The 19,570-nt window shown below is 43.6% G+C and overlaps 1 protein-coding gene across 5 annotated transcripts; it reads right to left on the bottom strand.

Annotated features, from left to right (window-relative positions):
• Positions 1–278: 278 nt before the first annotated feature.
• On the bottom strand, positions 279–18,688 carry ODF2 (outer dense fiber of sperm tails 2). Of its 5 annotated transcripts, none has more exons than XM_048325813.1 (21): positions 18,417–18,688; positions 17,830–17,908; positions 16,986–17,097; positions 15,687–15,803; positions 14,898–15,071; positions 12,885–13,051; positions 11,732–11,861; positions 11,252–11,383; positions 10,307–10,381; positions 9,589–9,660; positions 8,908–9,024; positions 7,850–8,035; positions 7,449–7,558; positions 6,628–6,763; positions 5,469–5,579; positions 5,186–5,290; positions 4,472–4,630; positions 3,493–3,593; positions 2,796–2,958; positions 2,343–2,468; positions 279–1,591 (listed from the first exon to the last, which is right to left on the bottom strand). In XM_048325813.1, the coding sequence occupies exons 3-21, from the start codon at positions 17,091–17,093 to the stop codon at positions 1,418–1,420; spliced, it is 2,463 nt and encodes an 820-aa protein (XP_048181770.1). In that variant the 5' UTR covers positions 17,094–17,097; positions 17,830–17,908; positions 18,417–18,688; the 3' UTR covers positions 279–1,417. The 5 variants fall into 5 exon arrangements, with proteins under 5 accessions (XP_048181770.1, XP_048181768.1, XP_048181769.1 ...); XM_048325811.1 differs by having other exon boundaries at positions 16,986–17,139; XM_048325812.1 differs by having other exon boundaries at positions 16,986–17,154.
• Between the last annotated feature and the right edge of the window lie 882 nt (positions 18,689–19,570).

Genomic DNA, 19,570 nt, shown 5'->3' on the forward strand with positions numbered 1-19,570 from the left:
ACAGGCGGGGCCGTGCCCGGGCCGGGGGTTCGAGTCCCGCCCCCGGCAGCGACGCGCTGAGGACGCGGGCCGGGAAACACCCGCAAATTCACTGATTTCCCACTTATTCTGTGTATTCGCAGAGGGAGGGCTGGAACCACCTTGCGCTGCTTAGCCCCGGTCGCAGAAGCATAGGGAGGGCTCCACCCGTGAACCACGGAAGCAGTCTGGAATTCAGCTGCCCGCACCAACAGCCCTGGGATGTGTTTGCTTTTCCAAACTCAGACACACACAGCATCTGAAGACGAAATCCCTACCATAACCAATTAAAATGTAGTTTATTGTTTTTTCCCCCAGCAGTTCTGGGATTTTTAAAGTGTTAAACACACGCAATTACAGATCTTTTGAAAACTGATTAGTTTAGAAAACTTTTATGACAAATACTGCCAATGACCACATCACATTGCACATACATAGGATACAACAGAGAGAAAAATAAAAACAAGGTTTATTTTTGCCCCCCTAAGAACCATTTAGTCGAAACAATAGGACACTAGAGAGCACATGGACTTTAGAGACTTGACACACAAAAGATGTGATTTTCCAGAAGGTGCAGGTGATTTTAATGAAGAAGTTGAGTATCTGCAGCTGCTCCTTAGTTGGCTTAAGACCAAGTCAGGATTTCATGCACACCCTGAACTCACATGGCCTTTGCACCAAGACCCCATATGAAGTGACGATGATTTCCTTCAAATTTAGATTGTTTTGGCTCAGTCCTGGGTATATTCAGGATCAGAAAATCAGGGTAAGAGGAGTAAAGCAATATTAGCGTTACACTCACCAATAAAGGTAAGGATCAGGGAGTATGTAAGAATCAAGTATAAAAACCCAAACCAAACTCATAATTTCTGGTATAAAATTGTTACAAACACTGTGGTTGTGCAGGAGATAATCTCTTGTGAGTGTAGAGCCCAGGCACCTCAGTTATTTTTAGTTTCACACCAACAGTATAAAAAAATTACTTTAAAAATCCCACAAGCAAAAAACCCCCACATGATCTCCCCAACAGAGAAACCGAATGAGAAGTGAAGCACGAAGAGAGCTCTTACAAAAACTAACACACTCAACAAACCTCTCACAGGTTTTAAGAGCTGAAACCATCATGACCTTACAGGAGGAAAAGGATCTTTTCCATTATACGCAAAAACACCTGGTTTTGGGGCTCAGTTTATGACCTAACACCAACCTCCAACACCAAACCAGTATTGCTGATACCCCACATTTTGATCAGATGCCAACGTCATTTTATTTTCTCATTCTGCAAGAAAAAAATCTCCTAACAGTGACCCTGAAATGCCATCCTATTTTCTATATCAATATGGCTTTGAAACAAAGCTCCTTCTGTGTGCTTAAAAAAGGTGCAAGGAGAGCATTGCTCTCAGAGGGGAGAGCGAGAGCGGCTCGGGGAGCCCAGCAAAGCACTTTCCCTAAAAACGTTGTCGTAGGAAGACTTGAGGAACTGGACGTAGTTCTGCATGCTGCGGTTGGTGCTCTCCGACTGCTCCAGCCGATCCCGCAGGTCCTGGAGGCGGCTTTCATATCGGCGCTCTGCCTGCACAGGGGAGCACAAAACAGGCTGAAAGGCAGCAACATTCATCCTGTTCATGTTAAACTCTTCCCCCAAAGTGCTGAGGAGAGCCAGAATTAGCACAGCAGGAGATGACATTACCATAGATGGTGCTGTGATATTTATAATTTGTTCTGCTCATTCCCAACTCCATTCAGCAACCCGCTGATAAAAGCAGGAGACAACATGGCTAATCAGTTGGGCTTTTAAAATACATTAGCTGTAGTTATGGGGAATTAAACACACTCTTTTCTGAAAAACAACTTGACCTGATCCATCAGCCCACACAATTCCAAGTAAAACTAAAGCAAGGAAGCAAGGTAAATAGGACACGACAAAAGATTCCCAGTCTTTCTTCTAGAAGAAATGCTTTCCTCTAGAAGAGAAATTGCACTCTCTTTGATATAGGCAAAATGAACTTAAAATCTGTCCATGATACCTGGTGCAAATCTCCTTTGAACACAAGGAAAGTGATTCTTTCTTACACATACATAACTTTATACCAATTCATTCACATCATTGTACTCCCATTTGCCTATCACTTAATACACACTCCTGAACTGGTGACACAGCAGACATGTCCTGTGTCACACATACATGGACACACACAACAGCACATCACATTCAGGCACAGCTCTGCATGACTTCAGCAGCACATCCACAGGATGATTTATTGATTCCAATTGTTGCCAGGGCACCACCAGCACAGCAAGAGTATCCCCCACAAGTCACTCACATCCTCTTTGCTCCGACGCAACTGGTTCAGCTCTGTTTTATTCCTGCTCAGCTGGGTCTCCAAATCCAACATCTTGGACTGGGCTGCCCTCTCTCTGGAGACTGCTCGTTCTCGAGCTTGTTCCACCTACATAGAACAACAACTTTGTTAAAGGGATGTCTATGGAAGAATGTTTTTTCCCTACCCATTGCCCACAAAAGCCCTTTGAAGTTTAACTGACACATCCTCACACATAAGCAGCAGCTCAGTCTTGTGCTTTTCTCTGTTGCAAACTGAGTTCAGTTCTTCAACAGTGCTGACAAATAGCACCAGCACATTACTTGTATTTCACTGAATACAATGATTTTAATAGGTTTGGTCATAAGCTGAGAAGATATTTTCAGCATTCTCACTGTTCCCCTTTCACAGCCTGGGTAGCTTTAGGTGAATTCACAAACATGAGAAATGACTCACTTGTCTTTTGGCATCCTCAATGGCCACCTCCAGCTGACGTGCCAGGGAGCTGCACTCACGGCTCTTCTCCTCCAGCCGCACCTGACACTGGTGGATCGACTCCTCACGTTTTGCTATGACCTGAAGGAATTCTATGTTCTGGGCACTCTTGGACTCTAGTTTTCTAGTTTAAGACAATAAGGGAAGGAAACCTATTCATTTTAAATGGAGGGTGTTTCATTCTGCCTTTTGTCAGGTCCTGACGCCTCTGATAATAGATTCTATTCCCCCTTGAAAGGTGAGAGCCCCAAGAAACAGTTCTCCAGTACTCAAACCAAAATTTCAAAGATTGAAGGGCCTACAGAGTACCCATATACCTGCATTTTCCGAGACATTGTCACTAAAAGAAACTTATAAACATGGGTAAAAGTACTGTAATATCTAGTAACCTCAAAATTGCCAGGCTAGATTGGACAAGGAGCTAGTTCCTCTGTTGTCTAAGCCATCATCCTGTCTAACAACATTCACAACAGGTGCTGCTGCAAAAGCATGTAACTCTCAGTGGACAGCTACTGATTAGAGATCCTTGTGGGATAAGCAAATGCACAGAATCCTGAAGGCATGTGGGGAACTGGAACAAGACTGAAGCTGTTTCAATCCCCTGTAAAAACAATGGAAATGGAAGGTTAAAAAGACAAGAGAGCCTAGTATTTCTAACCTTTCTAGCTCCTCCACCTTCAAGGTGAGTTGCTTTTTCTCCTCCTGGGCAGACTGATATCTCTCTCTTGTCATCTCCATTTTGTCCCCCTGGAGGTCAATCTAAAATTACAGGAATTAATTACTTCACAGAGCAGTCATTACACACACGACCAACCACCTAAAACATATGCAGCTCTCAGAAGGAAACATGCTCCATTCATAATTTCTGGAGAGCTTCAGAAAGGGAACAGTGGATAGAAGAAAACTAAACATCCATTTTGCTGATGCTTCCAGTTACAGTCTGGAAAGGTGTAGGAAAACTCTTCCGTACTGCAAAAGAAAAGCCAGGCCTGTAAATTCCTGCATGTAGAGCAGCATCTGCAAGCACAGCCAAGCACACACACAAGAATAGCAGCCACAAACATGCCAGCAGCCCACAACAGCATCAGAGCCTGAAACACCAGAGAGGTTTATAATTCCAGACCAAGCAGACTAAAGTGGTCAGACAGAGATCATGTGCTATCTTGAGGCACAGCTGTAGATGTCATCCCTGTCTGAAATTATGCTGCAATACCTACACAGTCTTTCTGGGAACAAAAAACAGGAACTGGGAAAAAAACCTGAAATCAGAGTGAGAAAATGGTTGGGACAGCACCATCAGCAGAAAACTACAGGAGGGAAAGGTGACATGAGGATGGAGGTAACAGAAGCGAGGGCTGGCATTATCAAGTGCTGCCACTGCTGCTATTCAAGTCCCAGAAAGATTCTGCACCAAGGGATGAGAAACCTTTCAAATATTAAGGAATGCTACCAGCAAAGCTACCAACTTCTTGCACAAAGACATGGCACACACCTTTATTTTGCAGTGCACGTTTAATCTTTTCAAAAAGAGACGAGAACAGAGACGAAGTTTGAACCTTGCTGTGATTAGAAATTCATCTTGGTTTCGGACTTGAGGTGGTGCTCAGTGGTAGGGGTACTTTCTGCCAGTCCCTTACCAGCTGACGGAGATCTGCAATCATGGCACACAGGTCCGTGTTCTTCTTCTCGTAACACATGAGCTGTTGATGGCATTCTGCCAGCTGTGTCTCGGTGTACTTTAGGATCTCGGGCAGCTTTTCCAGTTCAGCAAGCTGGGTCTGGAAGTTCTGACGTGTCTGTAATCAAAGAAGAAAACATGAGGAACTTACAAATGTTCATAAGATCAAGACTAAAAAATTTCTCAACTTCAATGAAGCTCTGTTAGTCCACAACCATGGTGACATTGTGTGGATATTTGGCCAGTGCTGAGTTCGAAGTCTAACATCTTCCTACTCAGAAAAGCCTTCACTTAGGATCTGGCATTCTCTATGGATGGTGTAAGAATGAGAATTTTGGACTGTGGGCTTCAATTTTACTAGAAGTACAAGCTCTGCTTTTGAAGTCAGCTGTTCCACATCAGGTAACGGTTCAACCTACCTAATCCACTGTTCCAAACCACTATTTCTGCAGCAAAGGAGACACTAAATAATTCCATGAGGAATGCCATATAGTCAAAAAGAAGCTGCTAAATGTTCATTCTGCAAAACTTATTGAACAAGTCCTAAGAAAAAACTGATGGAAAAGGCAGACTTAAGATAAGCCTTTTATTTCCTATTCACAGCTGTTTTTCACTAGATTCAGAACACTAAGATCCATGAATGTCTACAATGTGTCTTTAGAGGGATAGTTACCGTTTCAAGCTCCTTGTTCATTTCATCCCTTATTGTCTTGTTCTCTCTTTCACACTTCTCCAGTCTTGCAGCCAGCTCATCTGCTTCCTTTCGGGCCTTCTGTGCCTGGACATTCAAAGAAGGACACCAGACTTTATCTATTATATATAGTTTTCAACACATGCGTGCAATGCCTTGGAGTAACTGAAACTGCTCCAGCTGGCAATAGCTAAGGCATTACAGAATAAGCCACAGTGGAAGGAGAAAACACCTTTGTGCAAGGGCTGAAGGTTCTGAGACCCACCTGTGCCGTGTAGTTTTCAATCAGCCCTTCGTAGCTCCTGACAGAGTTCTGGAGCTGTTGCAATTCCGTCTGCGCTTGGTTCAGCTTGCCCTCCATTGAGTTCAGAGCAGCCTGAAAAAAAGAAAACATTTTCCATTGAGTGCTTGGAAATATCATAAAGAATCACAGAATGAACTAGGTTGCAAAAGACTTGAGATCATCTAGTCCGACCTATGACCTAACCTAACACCTCCTCATCAACTAAACCATGGCACTGAGTGCCACGCCCAGGCTTTTTTTAAACACGGGACGTTCAGGGACGGTGACTCCACCACCTCCCTGGGCAGACTATTCCAGTGCCCAATCACTCTTCCAGTGAAGAATTTCTTTCTGATGTCTAACCTAAACTTCCCCTGGCGCAGCTTAAGACTGTGTCCTCTTGTTCTGTCGGTTGTTGCCTGGGAGAAGAGACCGACCCCCACCTGGCTACAGCCACCTTTCAGGGAGTTGTAGAGAGTGATAAGGTCTCCTTTTTTCCAGGTTAAACAACCCCAGCTCCCTCAGCTGTTCTTCATAGGGCTTGTGTTCCAAGCCCTTCACCAGCCTTGTTGCCCTCCTCTGCGCAAGTACCTGCCATGTGAGCTGTCTAATGTTGTCTAGACTAAGAAAATACAGTTTTATCCATGCAAGTTGCCCAAACTTTCTAGACTTCAGTGGATTGCCAAATTTGCATCAGCAGAGCACAGAGGTTTGGGATGGAAAAAATTAAGTAGGTCGCCCACAAGATGACTCATGGTAAAGGACAACAGAGAAATATGCCAGTCATTTTTGTTTGTTCTGGAGATTACCGTTCTCTCTGTATGAGCTACAGCTGTTTGCTCTCTGGTCAGCAGCGTGAAGATGTGAGGACAAGATTTAAGACCCCAACTAGATGAAACAGTAGCTAGATTGGAGATACTCCTAGCCAAAATGTGGAAGAAACACAGTTCTCCCAGTAAGTACACTTCCTCTATCTCCTCCCAGCACACTGGCCCTGTCACAGTCAGGTTGTATGAACTGGTTTGAAACTGTATAGGAGCAATGGGTGCAATTTGACTCTGTCCTCAGTGGCCAAGAAAGTTGTTGTAATTCCCCCTTCTTTTCCTCCTAGCATTCGAGCTTCAAACCCTTAGTCACTGACCTTCAGTCTTTCATTATCCTTCTTTAAAGAGTTGTTCTCTCCAGTCTGTTGGTGCAGTTTATCCAGCAAAGCTTCTTTTTCGTCCCGCGTCTGTTCCTGCAGCTTTGCCTGCTGCTCCAGCAAGTCTGCGACACGGCTGCCACGCAGAAAGAAAATTAATCCTTAAGTGACAAGAAAGAGTAGGGCTCCTAACCCTTGAAAACTAGCTTCAGAAACATGGCTTTTCCCCATCCTTTCATCTTCCTTCTACTGTCATGTATGCACACCTCCCTGTTACACTGTTCTATACTTCAATCTTTATATACCTCCTGGAAACTAACTGGAGTTGTCCCCTTGGAGCTCAAATGAATTGTCTCAAAGATGCACAGGATAAAGATATGCCTCTCTCAGCTCATACCTACCTCCTTTTTCCTGCAGTAGCAACTGTACTGCAATGATACCAAAAGATTTATTTACCTTCACAACAAAACTGGCATCAACTATACTGCTTATCTCTTTTAATATCTTCCATTCAAGTTATTCAAAAAGACCTCAAAACAAAAATAACCTTAATTCAATGCATTACAAAATGGCACACTTTTAAGGGTCAGCAAACCTTAAAGAGTCTGCCTTTGCTGTGCCAAGTCAGCAGCAGAAGTCACATGTCTCTCTCCACCTCTTCAAACTCTGCTCTAGCCCTTATGCAGTGCTGCTTTTGCTTGGTTATTTACAAGCAATCCAACTAAAATATTCATTTCAATGCTATTATTCAGTTAAATTATCCTTGAACTTTGAACTCATCCTCCCTCATGCTTCTTTCTCTGCACTGATTTTATTCTAACCTGTTCAGCGTAACGACTTCCAGTTCAAGATCATCCTTCTCCTTTAGTGCTTTGTTGCAGCGATTCCTCCAGGACTCAAGCTCGCACTGGGCCTCAGCAACACACCTGTCCTGTTAGACAAGTGAAATACAAGAGGAAAAAAGTAAGGGAGAAGACAAAATCACCACTGGTGTGAGATATGCAGACAATACGCAGAGATGCCCTTAACTTAGGACATGCGGTGAATACAGTGACAGCTGAGCAAACTGGATTTGTTCTAAACTTGGCATAAATGGGCCATGGCACGAAGACAGAAATAAATTTCATTAGTTGAAAGAAGAGACTCTCCCCAGGGCTACTACCAGAAGTCAACAATTTAAAAGCATGACCTCAAATAAGGCCTCTCCTGTTTTAGCACATACTTTTTCTGCTAGCTGGGCAGTCAGTTTCTGCACATACTCCTCACTCCGCTCCGCCCGCTCTTTCTGTGCACGGACAGCTTTCTTCAGGGCCTCTTTATCACTATCTCCCTTGCCCTTCACTTCTTTCATCTGCTCCAGGGCAAGGTCCAGCTCTGCCTTATACTGAGCTTCACTCATCTCCAGATTCTGTGGGGGAAAAAAACCCACCATGTGGATTAATGCCCATATTACACCAGCAAACCCAAAGCAGCAACTAATCTCCTAGAAATGGTGATGAGAACCAGGCACAAATCCCCAGTGTTCAGCCTGCAGGTATTTGCAGTCAGGTTTCACCTACACAATCCTGTCTAAATGCTGAAAGAGACGGCAGCATGACATCTTCCTTTTCTTCCAAGAGTCTTCCTTTCTTCTTTCATAAGCTGCTTCCTAAAATACTGATTTCTCTCCTGACCAAAATAAGTACTGTTCTAACAGTCTTTTGATCTACCTGAGAACATTCTTTTTATTGACTGAAATGTTTGCATACAACAATGTTGCTTTATGCAGCTCTTATTAGAACAGTTTAAAGCTCCTCTAAAACATTAACACATTTATGTTCCTTGTAACATCATCCCAACATATGCTAAATATAAAACTCTAATCATGATAAACCAGGGGAACTTTCTCCCCCTCATTAATATTGTAGAACACATAAACAAGAGTGATCAAACTGGCACAGCATTTTTCCAAAAAAGCAAATTAAATAGTTTCAATTTGTCTTGATGCTTGACTAAACCAAATCCATCTTTTCAACAATTATGGAGTAACTAACTTAGGAAAAGGAAAATCTAATACACATAGACCTTAAAGCTAAGATTTTGCCTCATGCCTCAAAAGTGAAAGGATTTCTCTTTTCTTACTTTATTTGAAAATCATGCTGTGTGTTAATGGCATAAACATCACCAGCCAATATTTCAGTCAACCAGACTCAGTAAGAAGCTTGTGCTACTCCCTTGTGAGTGAATTCAGTCCATGGAAGCAAAGGAAGAGACAATCCCCAGGGAGCAGTGCAGACATACCCGCAGCTGTGTGGCCAGACGGTTGTTCTCAGCTTCTTTGCTCTGCAGCTGGGCTTGTAAATGGGTTTTCATAGACTCCATAGCTTGGGAGAGTTCAAGTGCTTTCCTTGCCTTTTCCTAGATAAGCAGGAACAAGACAAACATGTTTTTACTCAATAAGCTAATAGAAGGAACACTTAATAATATGCAGTAGTCTCAGATTTCTTCACTGAATGATCTCCAGCCACCTCCAGATGGACCCTCACAGCTCTTCTAATCCAACAAAAAGGGACCAAATGAGCAGCCATTTATTTTATAACACATGTGAATGACTGGCTTGAAAGGTATGTTCTAGGGCAAAATATTCTTCATATCTGATCTCTTCCACTGCATTCCCACTTTACTTCCTAAACTAAGGAACAGATTGGAATTTGCCATCGGGAACCAACAGGAGCTTAAACAGAATGGCAATTCAGTGCCCAAGCAAAGAGAATTCTACCTATCCATCCTGAGACAGGTGTCTTATTAGCAGAATATGGAACTCACAATTGTGTGGGAGTTGGTATCTGTCTAGTTTTATAAGCAAGCCAGTCATCTGATCTCAAAGTAGTGGTCTGCAAACAACCTCATCTTTTGGACTATCTGTGGTTTTACAGAACTGGAAAGTAGAGGAGAAAGGGAAAAACAGAAAATGGAGATTACCTTTTCTGCCACTATCTGAAGTGTGAGGCTTTCCACTTCCTTTTCTTTTCCCTGAAGCCTGATCTGAAGTTGCTGGAAAAACAAACACCACACAGATGTTCAGTAACAAACACATTTAGGACAGCAGGTAGAAGGCAAGAGGTGTAACTGCCTCCCTCTCAAGACCACCTGACCCCTGGCACTGATTGTTATCCACAACAACAGGATCCTCATCGCCAGCAAAACAGGCTGCATTCTCCTCAACCAGGAAGCAGAAGTGATACACATACATTTGTGCAACAGGGCACAGGACACCCAGTCAGGACCATATATACTCCACAGACTAAAAAGGGCATTTACCTATGTCTCACAGCAAGTTTTATAACTTCTGGCAATGCAAGAACTCTTGTCTCAGTTTATGGAGAAGGAAATGAACAAAAACTGGCACAGGGTAACTCATTTGGTGACAGAGCCCAATACACCGAGTTATCCCCATCCTAAGCCCCTTTCATTTCAAAGGCAATGAAAATCTACCCACTTTGAAACGCAGGCTGTTAACCAGAGGAGCAATGTCGTGGCTCTGATTACCACAAAAGCTAAAATATTTTTTTTATTGATCTAAAAGGCACTAGTGTAATATTTGACAGCAGAATATAAGACAAAGAAGGGCTTGTCATTTTAGATCTTTCTGCTTTATCTTTTAAAATTTTAAAATAAAGAGAGATTGTGGTTTGCTTACCATGTTCTCTGCATCTGAGTCAGCCAGCCTTTTCAGCAGCAGTCCTTGCCGATCCAGTACCTTCTGGGCATCCTTCTACAAAATAAATACATGAGAAAAACTGTTAACTAAAAAGTCAATTTTATAAAGCTTCTTTAAATGGAACTGGGAAAATCAACTATTTCCTCCCAGTTGCAGCAGCAATTCTTAGAATATATCTAGAAACATCGCATTTGCTATATTTTACATACCATTTTCCATCTCAGAAAGCTTTTCCGCTTCCCAGTCAAAGATTAAAATAAAAAGCATGATGGCAATGTAAGATCATTCTGAACTCTCCCACTACTCAGGGAAATTCATGTGGAAAAATTCAGACCTTTTATCCAGCCCCACTGGTGGCTGAGGTAACTGTTACCATCAGCCTGCTTTTGCTGAAATGGAATACAAACTACAGAAAGAATAGAAATTTCATTTCTCTATTGCTCTTACAAGCAATACAGAATTGTTCTGTACAAGCACCACAGAATTGTTTTCAGTTTCTCTGTTGTTGCCCTCAATGCCTACAAGTTCTGAATATCCACAGACTCTCATTAGCTGAGGCCATATCAACTCCTCAGACTCCAGGCAATCCAAGTGCAGCAGCAGTGTTTGAGAGTAGCAAGATCAGCAGATACAGCCGTATCCAGAGGAGACAGCTAGCAACACAGCAGTGCCTGAACCCTTTAATATAGTCAAAGACTTAGAGGCTCTACCATCCTCACAGCAGAAAAGTCAGTCTTACTCTATGAATTAGACAGAGATAAAGAAAAAACCCAAATAAAAACTATCCAGCCTTTATGGGCTGACAGGGTCTACTGCAGGGCTGGGAGAAAGAGTTGAAAGACTTCAAACTCAAATCTCCCTTCCAGCCCACGAGACAACACAGCCTCCTGTAATCAGCCAGGTTCCACACACAGCAGCTCTCACCTCCCGAGCCCGCTGCTCTGCAATAAGTTCTCTGAGTGTCCGGTTGGTTTCTTCAAAGGTGCTCAATTTCTGGAGCAGAAGCTCTTTTTGTCTTGTTAGAGCATTTATATCTGTGCTGCTCATGTGTTTCTCCTGAAGGAAAAAACATTAAACAAACAAACAAAAACCAAATAAAGAAACAAAAATAAACAAAGAAACCAGAAAAACAAACCACAATAACTCAAACAAACAAAACCCACAACACATAAACAAAAGGAAATAATTGTTCACTTGTGTGCAGAAGGTACCTGGAAGTAAATACCCCATTTTCACACCAAACTAGGAAACACCTTAAGGATGTTAAATCTTAACATCCTTATCCTTATATTACAATCACTTTTCCTTATATTTTGCTGCATTAGCAACTATAACATTATTTTTTTTAAGACAACTATTCAACAGGACAATGTACTAAAGACAAGAACAAAAAAGGACACCTACAATGTTGAGTCTCCCAATGGTATTTTTCAGGGCATGGATCTGTCTGGCAGCTGCTGCTCCATCCCTTTCTGCTTCATTCAGCTTGGACATCAAACACTCCTTCTCCTGCTGCAAGCACTCCTTCTGTAGCCTGCAAGGAGAATTCAGCCATCAGAGAAACAAGAAGCTTTGGCAGCTGTACCAGTCACTGTTGATAAACAGTTGATTGGGTTAAAATTCATAAAAAACCCAAATCAGAGGATAAAAGCTCTAAACGAAAACTGCTTAAGATTTGCCCTCTTTCAGTGTGGAAGCTGTTTTGAGAGAAGGCAGTAAGCAGACACCAGGAGCTTGCTAAGATCACAGCTATGAAATTTAGAGGGAACAAATCAGGCTTACGCCAAAGTCTGCACACACTGCTAAACCCAAAACACAATGGTGTGCTTTTCCTGGGTACTTATGCCACACCAGAAATAAGACTCTGAATGGCCAAACAAAAAACAGAAAAGCACACCAAGATATGCAGCTCAATGTTTTTAGCCAGGACTTGTAATCTCAGAAGCATTCACAGAGCTTTCTGAAAAAGGAATACAAAGCATTAACTTCCAAGTGATCTTTCTTAAGAAAAAATAAAACTAACTCTCTTAAAACACTACTGTCCCCCTGGAGACACAAACTTCTCTAATTCTTTGGACACAAAGCAGATGCACAAATGTCAGACTCGCAGACCTTCAGGATCACTAAGAAAAAAGCCCATGGTTCAGTCCTCTCAGGGGCTGTCACGTCTGTCTCTAGGATTTTTATAAAGGTCAAAAATTCTCCTCTAGTTTTCAGCTCCATGTTTATTAATTTCTTGTTCTATCAATATCATCACAATTCAAGCAGAATCCTTTAACCTTCAAAATATTAATTCCAGAGCTAGGATGACCCTCCACACAAGCCAACTGCTCTAGGATTCCTCTAAAAGTAGTTTTTTTTTCCATTCCAAAAATCGTGCTAGAGCCCTTCTCTGCAGCTATTGCAATCTGGTGCTCCCCTTCTAAAAGGTGACAAAAAATCCAAGTGCATCAGTTCTTCAACAGCAGCTACGACCTCAGATCACATCAGCAATAAAGGAGGGAGGTGCCTGTGGATACCACTAGTGCAGGGACAGTGAGAAGTGAAGCTTTCTTACACAGTCAGGTCCTTCTCCTCCTTTATGCGCTCAATGTTGCGCCGGAGCCGCGTGTTCTCGTGCTCTGTTTCTACGAGTTCTTGTGTGACCTCATTCAGTTCTTCCTTCTGCTCCTCCAGGAGACGCTTTGCCATTTGCTCCTGTTCCTCCATTTTCTGCATCTTGACCTGAAGATATTGGAATAAAACTTAAACCAGGGGCTTTGGAACTGATACACAGAATCCACATGCCAAATCAGTGAACCACTTAGAGTCAATTAACTTACTGAAAGTATAGAAAAAAAAAAGTATCTCCTCCCAGTTGACAAGTGACAGGACATGAGGAAATAAACGGCCTCAAGCTGTGTCAGGGGATGTTCAGGTTGGACATCAGGAAGAATTTCTTCACAGAAAGGGCTGCCCAAGGAGGTGATGGAGTCACCATCCCTGGAGGTGTTCAAGAACAATTGGACATGGCACTCAGTGCTCTGGTTTATTTTACAAGGTGGTGATGGATCAAAGGTTGGATTTGAGGATCTTGGAGGTCTTTTCCAACCTTTAACAAGTCCAAGTGCCAGGTCCTGCACTTTGGCTACAAAAACCCCCCGCAGCACTACAGGCTGGGGGCAGAGTGCCTGGACAGTGCCCAGGCAGAAAGGGACCTGGGGGTACTGGTCAACAACTGACTCAACATGAGCCAGCAGTGTGCCCAGGTGGCCCAGAAGGCCAGTGGCACCTGGCTTGGATCAGAAAGAGTGTGGCCAGCAGGACCAGGGAGGTCATTCTTCCCCTGTACTCGGCACTGGTGAGGCCACACCTCAAGTGCTGTGTCCAGTTCTGGGCCCCTCAGCTCAAGAAGGACGTGGAGATGCTCAAACTCGTCCAGAGGAGGGCAACAAGGCTGGTGAGGGGCTTGGAACACAAGCCCTATAAAGAACAGCTGAGGGAGCTGGAGAAAAGGAGACTCAGGAGTGACCTTATCACTCTCTACAACTCCCTGAAAGGTGGCTGTAGCCACGTGGGGTTGGTATCTTTCTCCAGGCAGCAGCTTACAGAACGAGAGGACACAGTCTTAAGCTGCGCCAGGGGAAGTTTAGGTCAGACATCAGAAAGAAATTCTTCACTGGAAGAGTGATTGGGCACTGGAATCGTCTGCCCAGGGAGGTGGTGGAGTCACCGTCCCTGAACGTCCCGTGTTTAAAAAAAGCCTGGACGTGGCACTCAGTGCCATGGTTTAGTTGATGAGGAGGTGTTAGGTTAGGTCATAGGTCGGACTAGATGATCTCAAAGGTCTTTTGCAACCCAGTTCATTCTGTGATTCTTAATGATTCTGTGGTTCTAAAATTGATTTTTGTTTTACAACCATGCAAGTAACTCCATTAAATTTTGTAGCATAAATAAAATGGAAAATGCTTGCTGTAAGTATCTACTTGAATCAAATCCTATTCTTGTTCATTGATTTGACATCCATATAAGTTTAGAGTAAAATAATAATACAAGATTTGCTACTCTGAGTGTTAACTCCAAGTTAAAAATGCAGTTTGGCCCCACCATGCCGCATGTTATGAGACCTGGGAATATCTCCCACCTATTTTTAAAGTGGTGTCAAGTACATAAGAGCCTATTTATCTGGAAAACACATCACTGGGTTGCACATTTCTGAAACAGAATCAGAAGAAACAACCTCATTGAATAAGGGGATTTTTTGACAATAAAACATCAATTGTATTTTTACCTTTCTGGAGTCATCAGTTTTCAGATTTTGGGCTTGGGCAAGAGAGATTATTTGGAAATTAAAGCACAGCAATACCTTATTAAATTAATAATGTTTTGAAATGTTTCATAGTGTGGCTTAGTGAATTTCTTACTAGGATAGTTCAGCTATTCTAAACAATTCAGATTGATTTTTGATATTCAAGCAAGCTGCCAACAGCCTGAGTAGCCTTCCATTGCACCAAGACCTGCCTCCAGCCTCCTCTTGTCAAAGAATCAGCTACAAAGCCCCAGTCAGCAGGTCTTTCCACTGTCTCCTCACCTCTTTCTTCAGTGTTCCCACCATATTCATCAGGCTATCTATCTTCTTTTCATATTTGTTAATTTTGGAGCAAGCGGCATCGTCGTCATCCGTGGAGAGGTCACTGAGGCGCAGCACTGATTGCATCCTTTCACACTCAGGATTAGGTGTAAGTTCAAGGCGTTCAGTTGATTCCTGCCAGAGAATAAAGGGTATAATTTTTTTAGTATAACATTATAAATAGCATTCTAAAGCTAATGTTGCCAAAACCCAGAGACTGGGCCCATCACTGCAGCAAGGCTAGCAAAGAAAAAAACATTTACAAACAGCTCTTCTGTTTCCATCTGGGAAAGGTCAAGAATGCAGATAGAGTAAAACAGAAAAAGAAGAAAAACTAATCAAAGCTCAAATCCTCATCTAGGAAGTGCCAGGAATACAACAGGCAAAACTATCAACCCATGAGAAAGAAAATATGACACAATGCTGCACAAACGCTCTGTGCTTCGGAAGAGACTGAGACCAGCAGTCCCTCGCTGAGCCTCCAGAAGAGATCTTGAAAGGCACTAGTAAAATTACAATAAACAAACACGTGTCTGGCTTCTAGAGACAGAAAGGCATGGCCACAGGCTGTTTATGAATTCCCAGTTTTTCTATATTAAAAAGTGAGAAAGATTTATAGAAGACACTTCAAATAGATGGTAGGTAACAGTAGCCTTCTTTCAGATCTGCCCAACTCTCTCACTATACAACCACTCTCTTCAACCTTGGCTAAACGTCAAAGTTTGTTTTAAAGAGCAAAACCAGCTGTACCTCCCATTTCAAGGTGGTATCACGGGTACGTGTTTTGCCTGGGGGCATCCAAGGGGCCTTAGTTTTCACCCGCACGGCTCGCACACCATCCCCTTTTGATTTCTGTTTCTGCTTTTGCTAAAGAAAGAGAAAATAAAATAAATTACAGACTCTTAAAGAACCATTTGCAATTTTTAGTGCTGCAAAACCAAAAGATCATTCATATGGAGCTATCAGTAGTGTTTCACAGGATGCATCAGGTAAGATGAGGTAGCAGCCACCAGAGGAAGCTGACACCAGCCAGAAGGAAAGGTTATTGCACATTAAGCTGACAGGATGGCTGGATGTAGGACACGATAGATCCCTGGGAGATCCCTTCTCCATCCCAGATTCACCTCACAAAAGACCAGCTATACCATTTGACACCGTGATTGATTTTGGGAAGCCCCTGAAGTATTTTCCCTACTCTGTAGTCAACTAAAAGATCTGTATTTATTTGTATTGAACTTGAGCTGCTCTAACTGGAGGAGAGTTAAAGGGTTTTTGCACAATTCTAACCTTAGAGAAAAATCAGATGCTGTAAACATTCTCTACTGACATTTAATTAATAGGACTCATTATTTTCACTGTCATTCCATCCCATTATGAAATTTGCCATTAGCAACAAACACAGAATTAACAGAAGACTTAGAACAGGATGTCTGCAGATAAGGAAGAATGAGATAGCAACTTCCATCAACTTCTTAGAACAACTTTCCATAAATATCCAGCAACAAAAGAGAATATGGGATAGCTAGAACCTCAGCTTCAGTATTGCCTTGTGCCTCCTGTGGATAAGCCTGGGAAGAGATCTTAGCTGCAGAGCTCAGCGGACAGAGAATGTCCTTAAGTCCAGAATATGGTTTGAATCAAGATTCTTTTTCAAAGCACATTTATTTTAATACAATCAAGATGCTACTTGAAATGCCTAAGTACTACCTCTCCTCAAATCTTTCCTCCAAAAACAGATACGAAGCCAAATAGAAAACATTATCAGGACACAGATCCAGGAAATAAAAGGCAAAAAAATCCTCCAAATGATATCACATTGGAAGCAACATTCCTCACATGAACATGAAAAGCAATTCTGTATCATACCAAAATCACCTTTCAACAAATCAACATAGCAAATGGGTCACTGCAAATTCACCACTGAATATGAAATGAAGTCTCACAGTTCTAACACAATAGTAAAACAGACCTGGAAGATTTTCTGATGCTTCTAGGGCCATTCACCTTCCTTTTTGCAGACCTTACAACCAACCAGGTACACACTCCTACCTGGCATTTTGCAGGTGTGGTTTTCTGCCCCTTTTTAATATGGACATGGACAGGGGTGTTTTCATCCACATGGACGTGCAAAGGGGGAGACGAGGAACGGTTCTTCATGGCTCTTCTCCCACAAATGGGAAAGGGAAATACAATGAAGGGAAACCTGTGAATAAGGAAACTGGAAATAACAACATTTCCCTTTGTGTCAGAGAGGAACAGCGGCCAGCCTTGGTTAACATTTGAGCTTTCTATCAGTAGCATCTGCCATTTTGAACTGCACACTATTCTTCTGTAAAGCCAGGACTAACACAAACAATTCCTCTGCTTCCAGTATTTTCTGCTTCTAACCTAGTTACTGAAGATCAAACACAGCTGGATTGATAGCAGGTGTCTGTAAGAGTCATTGAAGTTCAAAGTTTTAAAGCAAGTGAGCAAATCAAGGGTTCCTATAACTCACAAAATCTGATTACAAAGAGAAATTTGAAGCAGGAAGAAGAGGAGAATTAATTTAACAGTTAAGAAAAACCATCAGGAAATCATCAGACCACTCCATCCTAGAACCCTGAAACTGTATGCTCCTTCATACATGCTTAACTTTAAGTGTCTTTTTTAAACAAAAATCCTTAAAAGCCATTGCATCGCAGCATTTCTTTACTCTCCACAGAAACACATAACCATAACCTGACACAACACTGAAAAGCCTAGAGACACAAGGTTCAAGTCATCATCTTGGAGCTTGATGCCTCAGTTGATGTAATGGTATAATGCAATTGCAAATCTTACACAAGGCCACCAGCAGCACTAATCTGATTCTGACAGAAAGGATATTGTCAGCCTAGGTAAAGTTACTTACAGTTACTTTCAAGCTTTTGAGTTTTCTGGACAGTGTGTTGGGTGAAGAGGTAGTTTCTTCGTTGACGGATGAAATACACCTGATACAGAAATAATAAAATGATTACGAGGAAAAGGTGCCAATTTCTGAACATCCTTTTGATTTAAGGAAATACAAAGATTCAAACACATCAAGTGCATGAACCCAAACAACACAAGTTGGCGTGCCCTGGCTTCCACTGTAAAGCATAGGATGAGGGAAGGACAGAGACTTGTATGTAATTCCTAACATACTGACAATGGAAATTGTTTTGAACAGTAGAAATGTTTGGCACTATTCACTTAAAAAATTTCAAATTCTAACTGCAATTTCTAAGGAACACAGCAGTACTTCCTTTAATTCAGGAAGAGGAAGGCACAGCTTTCTGAAGGAACAGGATTCCCCAGCTTGCAGCTATGAACAACTCCAAACACTGCTGGGTGTTTTAATCATCTTTTTTTCCAAGGAAGGGCTAAACTCTCCCCAGGCCCAGCACTGACAGAGCTTTTGAATCACCACGAGTGAAAATCAAACGCTGTCACCGCGCCTCCCTTAGCAACAAGGCTCACTCGTAAGTTTTAATTCCTCCTGCAATCTCTGGAGGTTTTCCATGGAATCAGCGGCCACCTCAGGCTGGCAGAGACGCGGTCTGGGGGCCGGCGTGCTGCCCGCAGCTCTGAGGGCACTGCAGGCCTTCACCCAGCGGGCCGGGCAGCTCCCAACGCCCGCCCGCACCGCGCCGTTACCCCGAGCCCGACGGCTCCCGCTGGCCTCCCAGCAGGAAGGACCCCGAAAGGCAGGCAGGAAGAAATAACTCCCAGGGCTCGGACACCCGTGCGGCGAGGGAACACCCAAGAGGGCGAGGGGACGCCCACACGGTGAGGGGACACCCCGCAGAGCGAAGCGCCCCTCCCCGCACCCCGCCCTGCCCTCCCCGGGCCCGGCGCTCTCACCAGGTGGCTCCGCGCGGGGTCCGCAGCCACCTCAGCTCCCCATCGGCGCGGCGGGAGGCGCACGGGCGGCCGTGGGCCGAGCTCGGGGGCGGATTCCCGCACCAGGGACAGGAGGCGCGGCCGCAGGGCCCCGGCCGCCGCCGCCGCCGCGCCGCCCGCGGCTCCACCATTGGGCGATTCGAACGGGCCTGAGCGGCGGTAACCGCCCCCGGTAACCGCCCGCGGCTCCATGCGGCCGGCACGAGCGGCGGCTGAGCGGCCCCGGGAGCCCTCGGCCGCGCAGGCTCCAGCACGGCGCTCTAAGGAGGGGCTGCTCATCCGTACAGAAATGGGGAGGTCTGGAAAGAGGATGGAATAATTGGATTATTAAGTCAGTTTTCTTCGCGTTGCCTTTGATACGAGTTTTACCGTCTTAAAGGTGACACCAGAATTGTGTACACAGCCATTTTTACTGTAAACTGTAACCAGAACTGTATGCAGTTCTGGCCATCCCCAACACAAGGACATGGAAATGTTGGAGGAGAGCACGAAGTTGATAAGGGTACTGGGGCACTTCCCCTATGAAGACAGGCTGAGAAAGTTGGGGCCGTTGAGCCTGGAGAAGAAAAAGTTCGTGTGAAGACCTCAGAGCACGTTCCAGGATCTGAATGGGGCTACAGGAAAGCCAGAGAGGGACTCTTCATCAGGAACTGTAGCGACAGGGTGAGGTGCAAATTGAAAGAGGGGAAACTTAGGTTAGATGTTAGGGAGAAAATCTTCCCTGTGAGGGT

This window comes from Corvus hawaiiensis, chromosome 21, assembly GCF_020740725.1.
Source record: "Corvus hawaiiensis isolate bCorHaw1 chromosome 21, bCorHaw1.pri.cur, whole genome shotgun sequence".
NCBI classification, from domain to species: domain Eukaryota; kingdom Metazoa; phylum Chordata; class Aves; order Passeriformes; family Corvidae; genus Corvus; species Corvus hawaiiensis.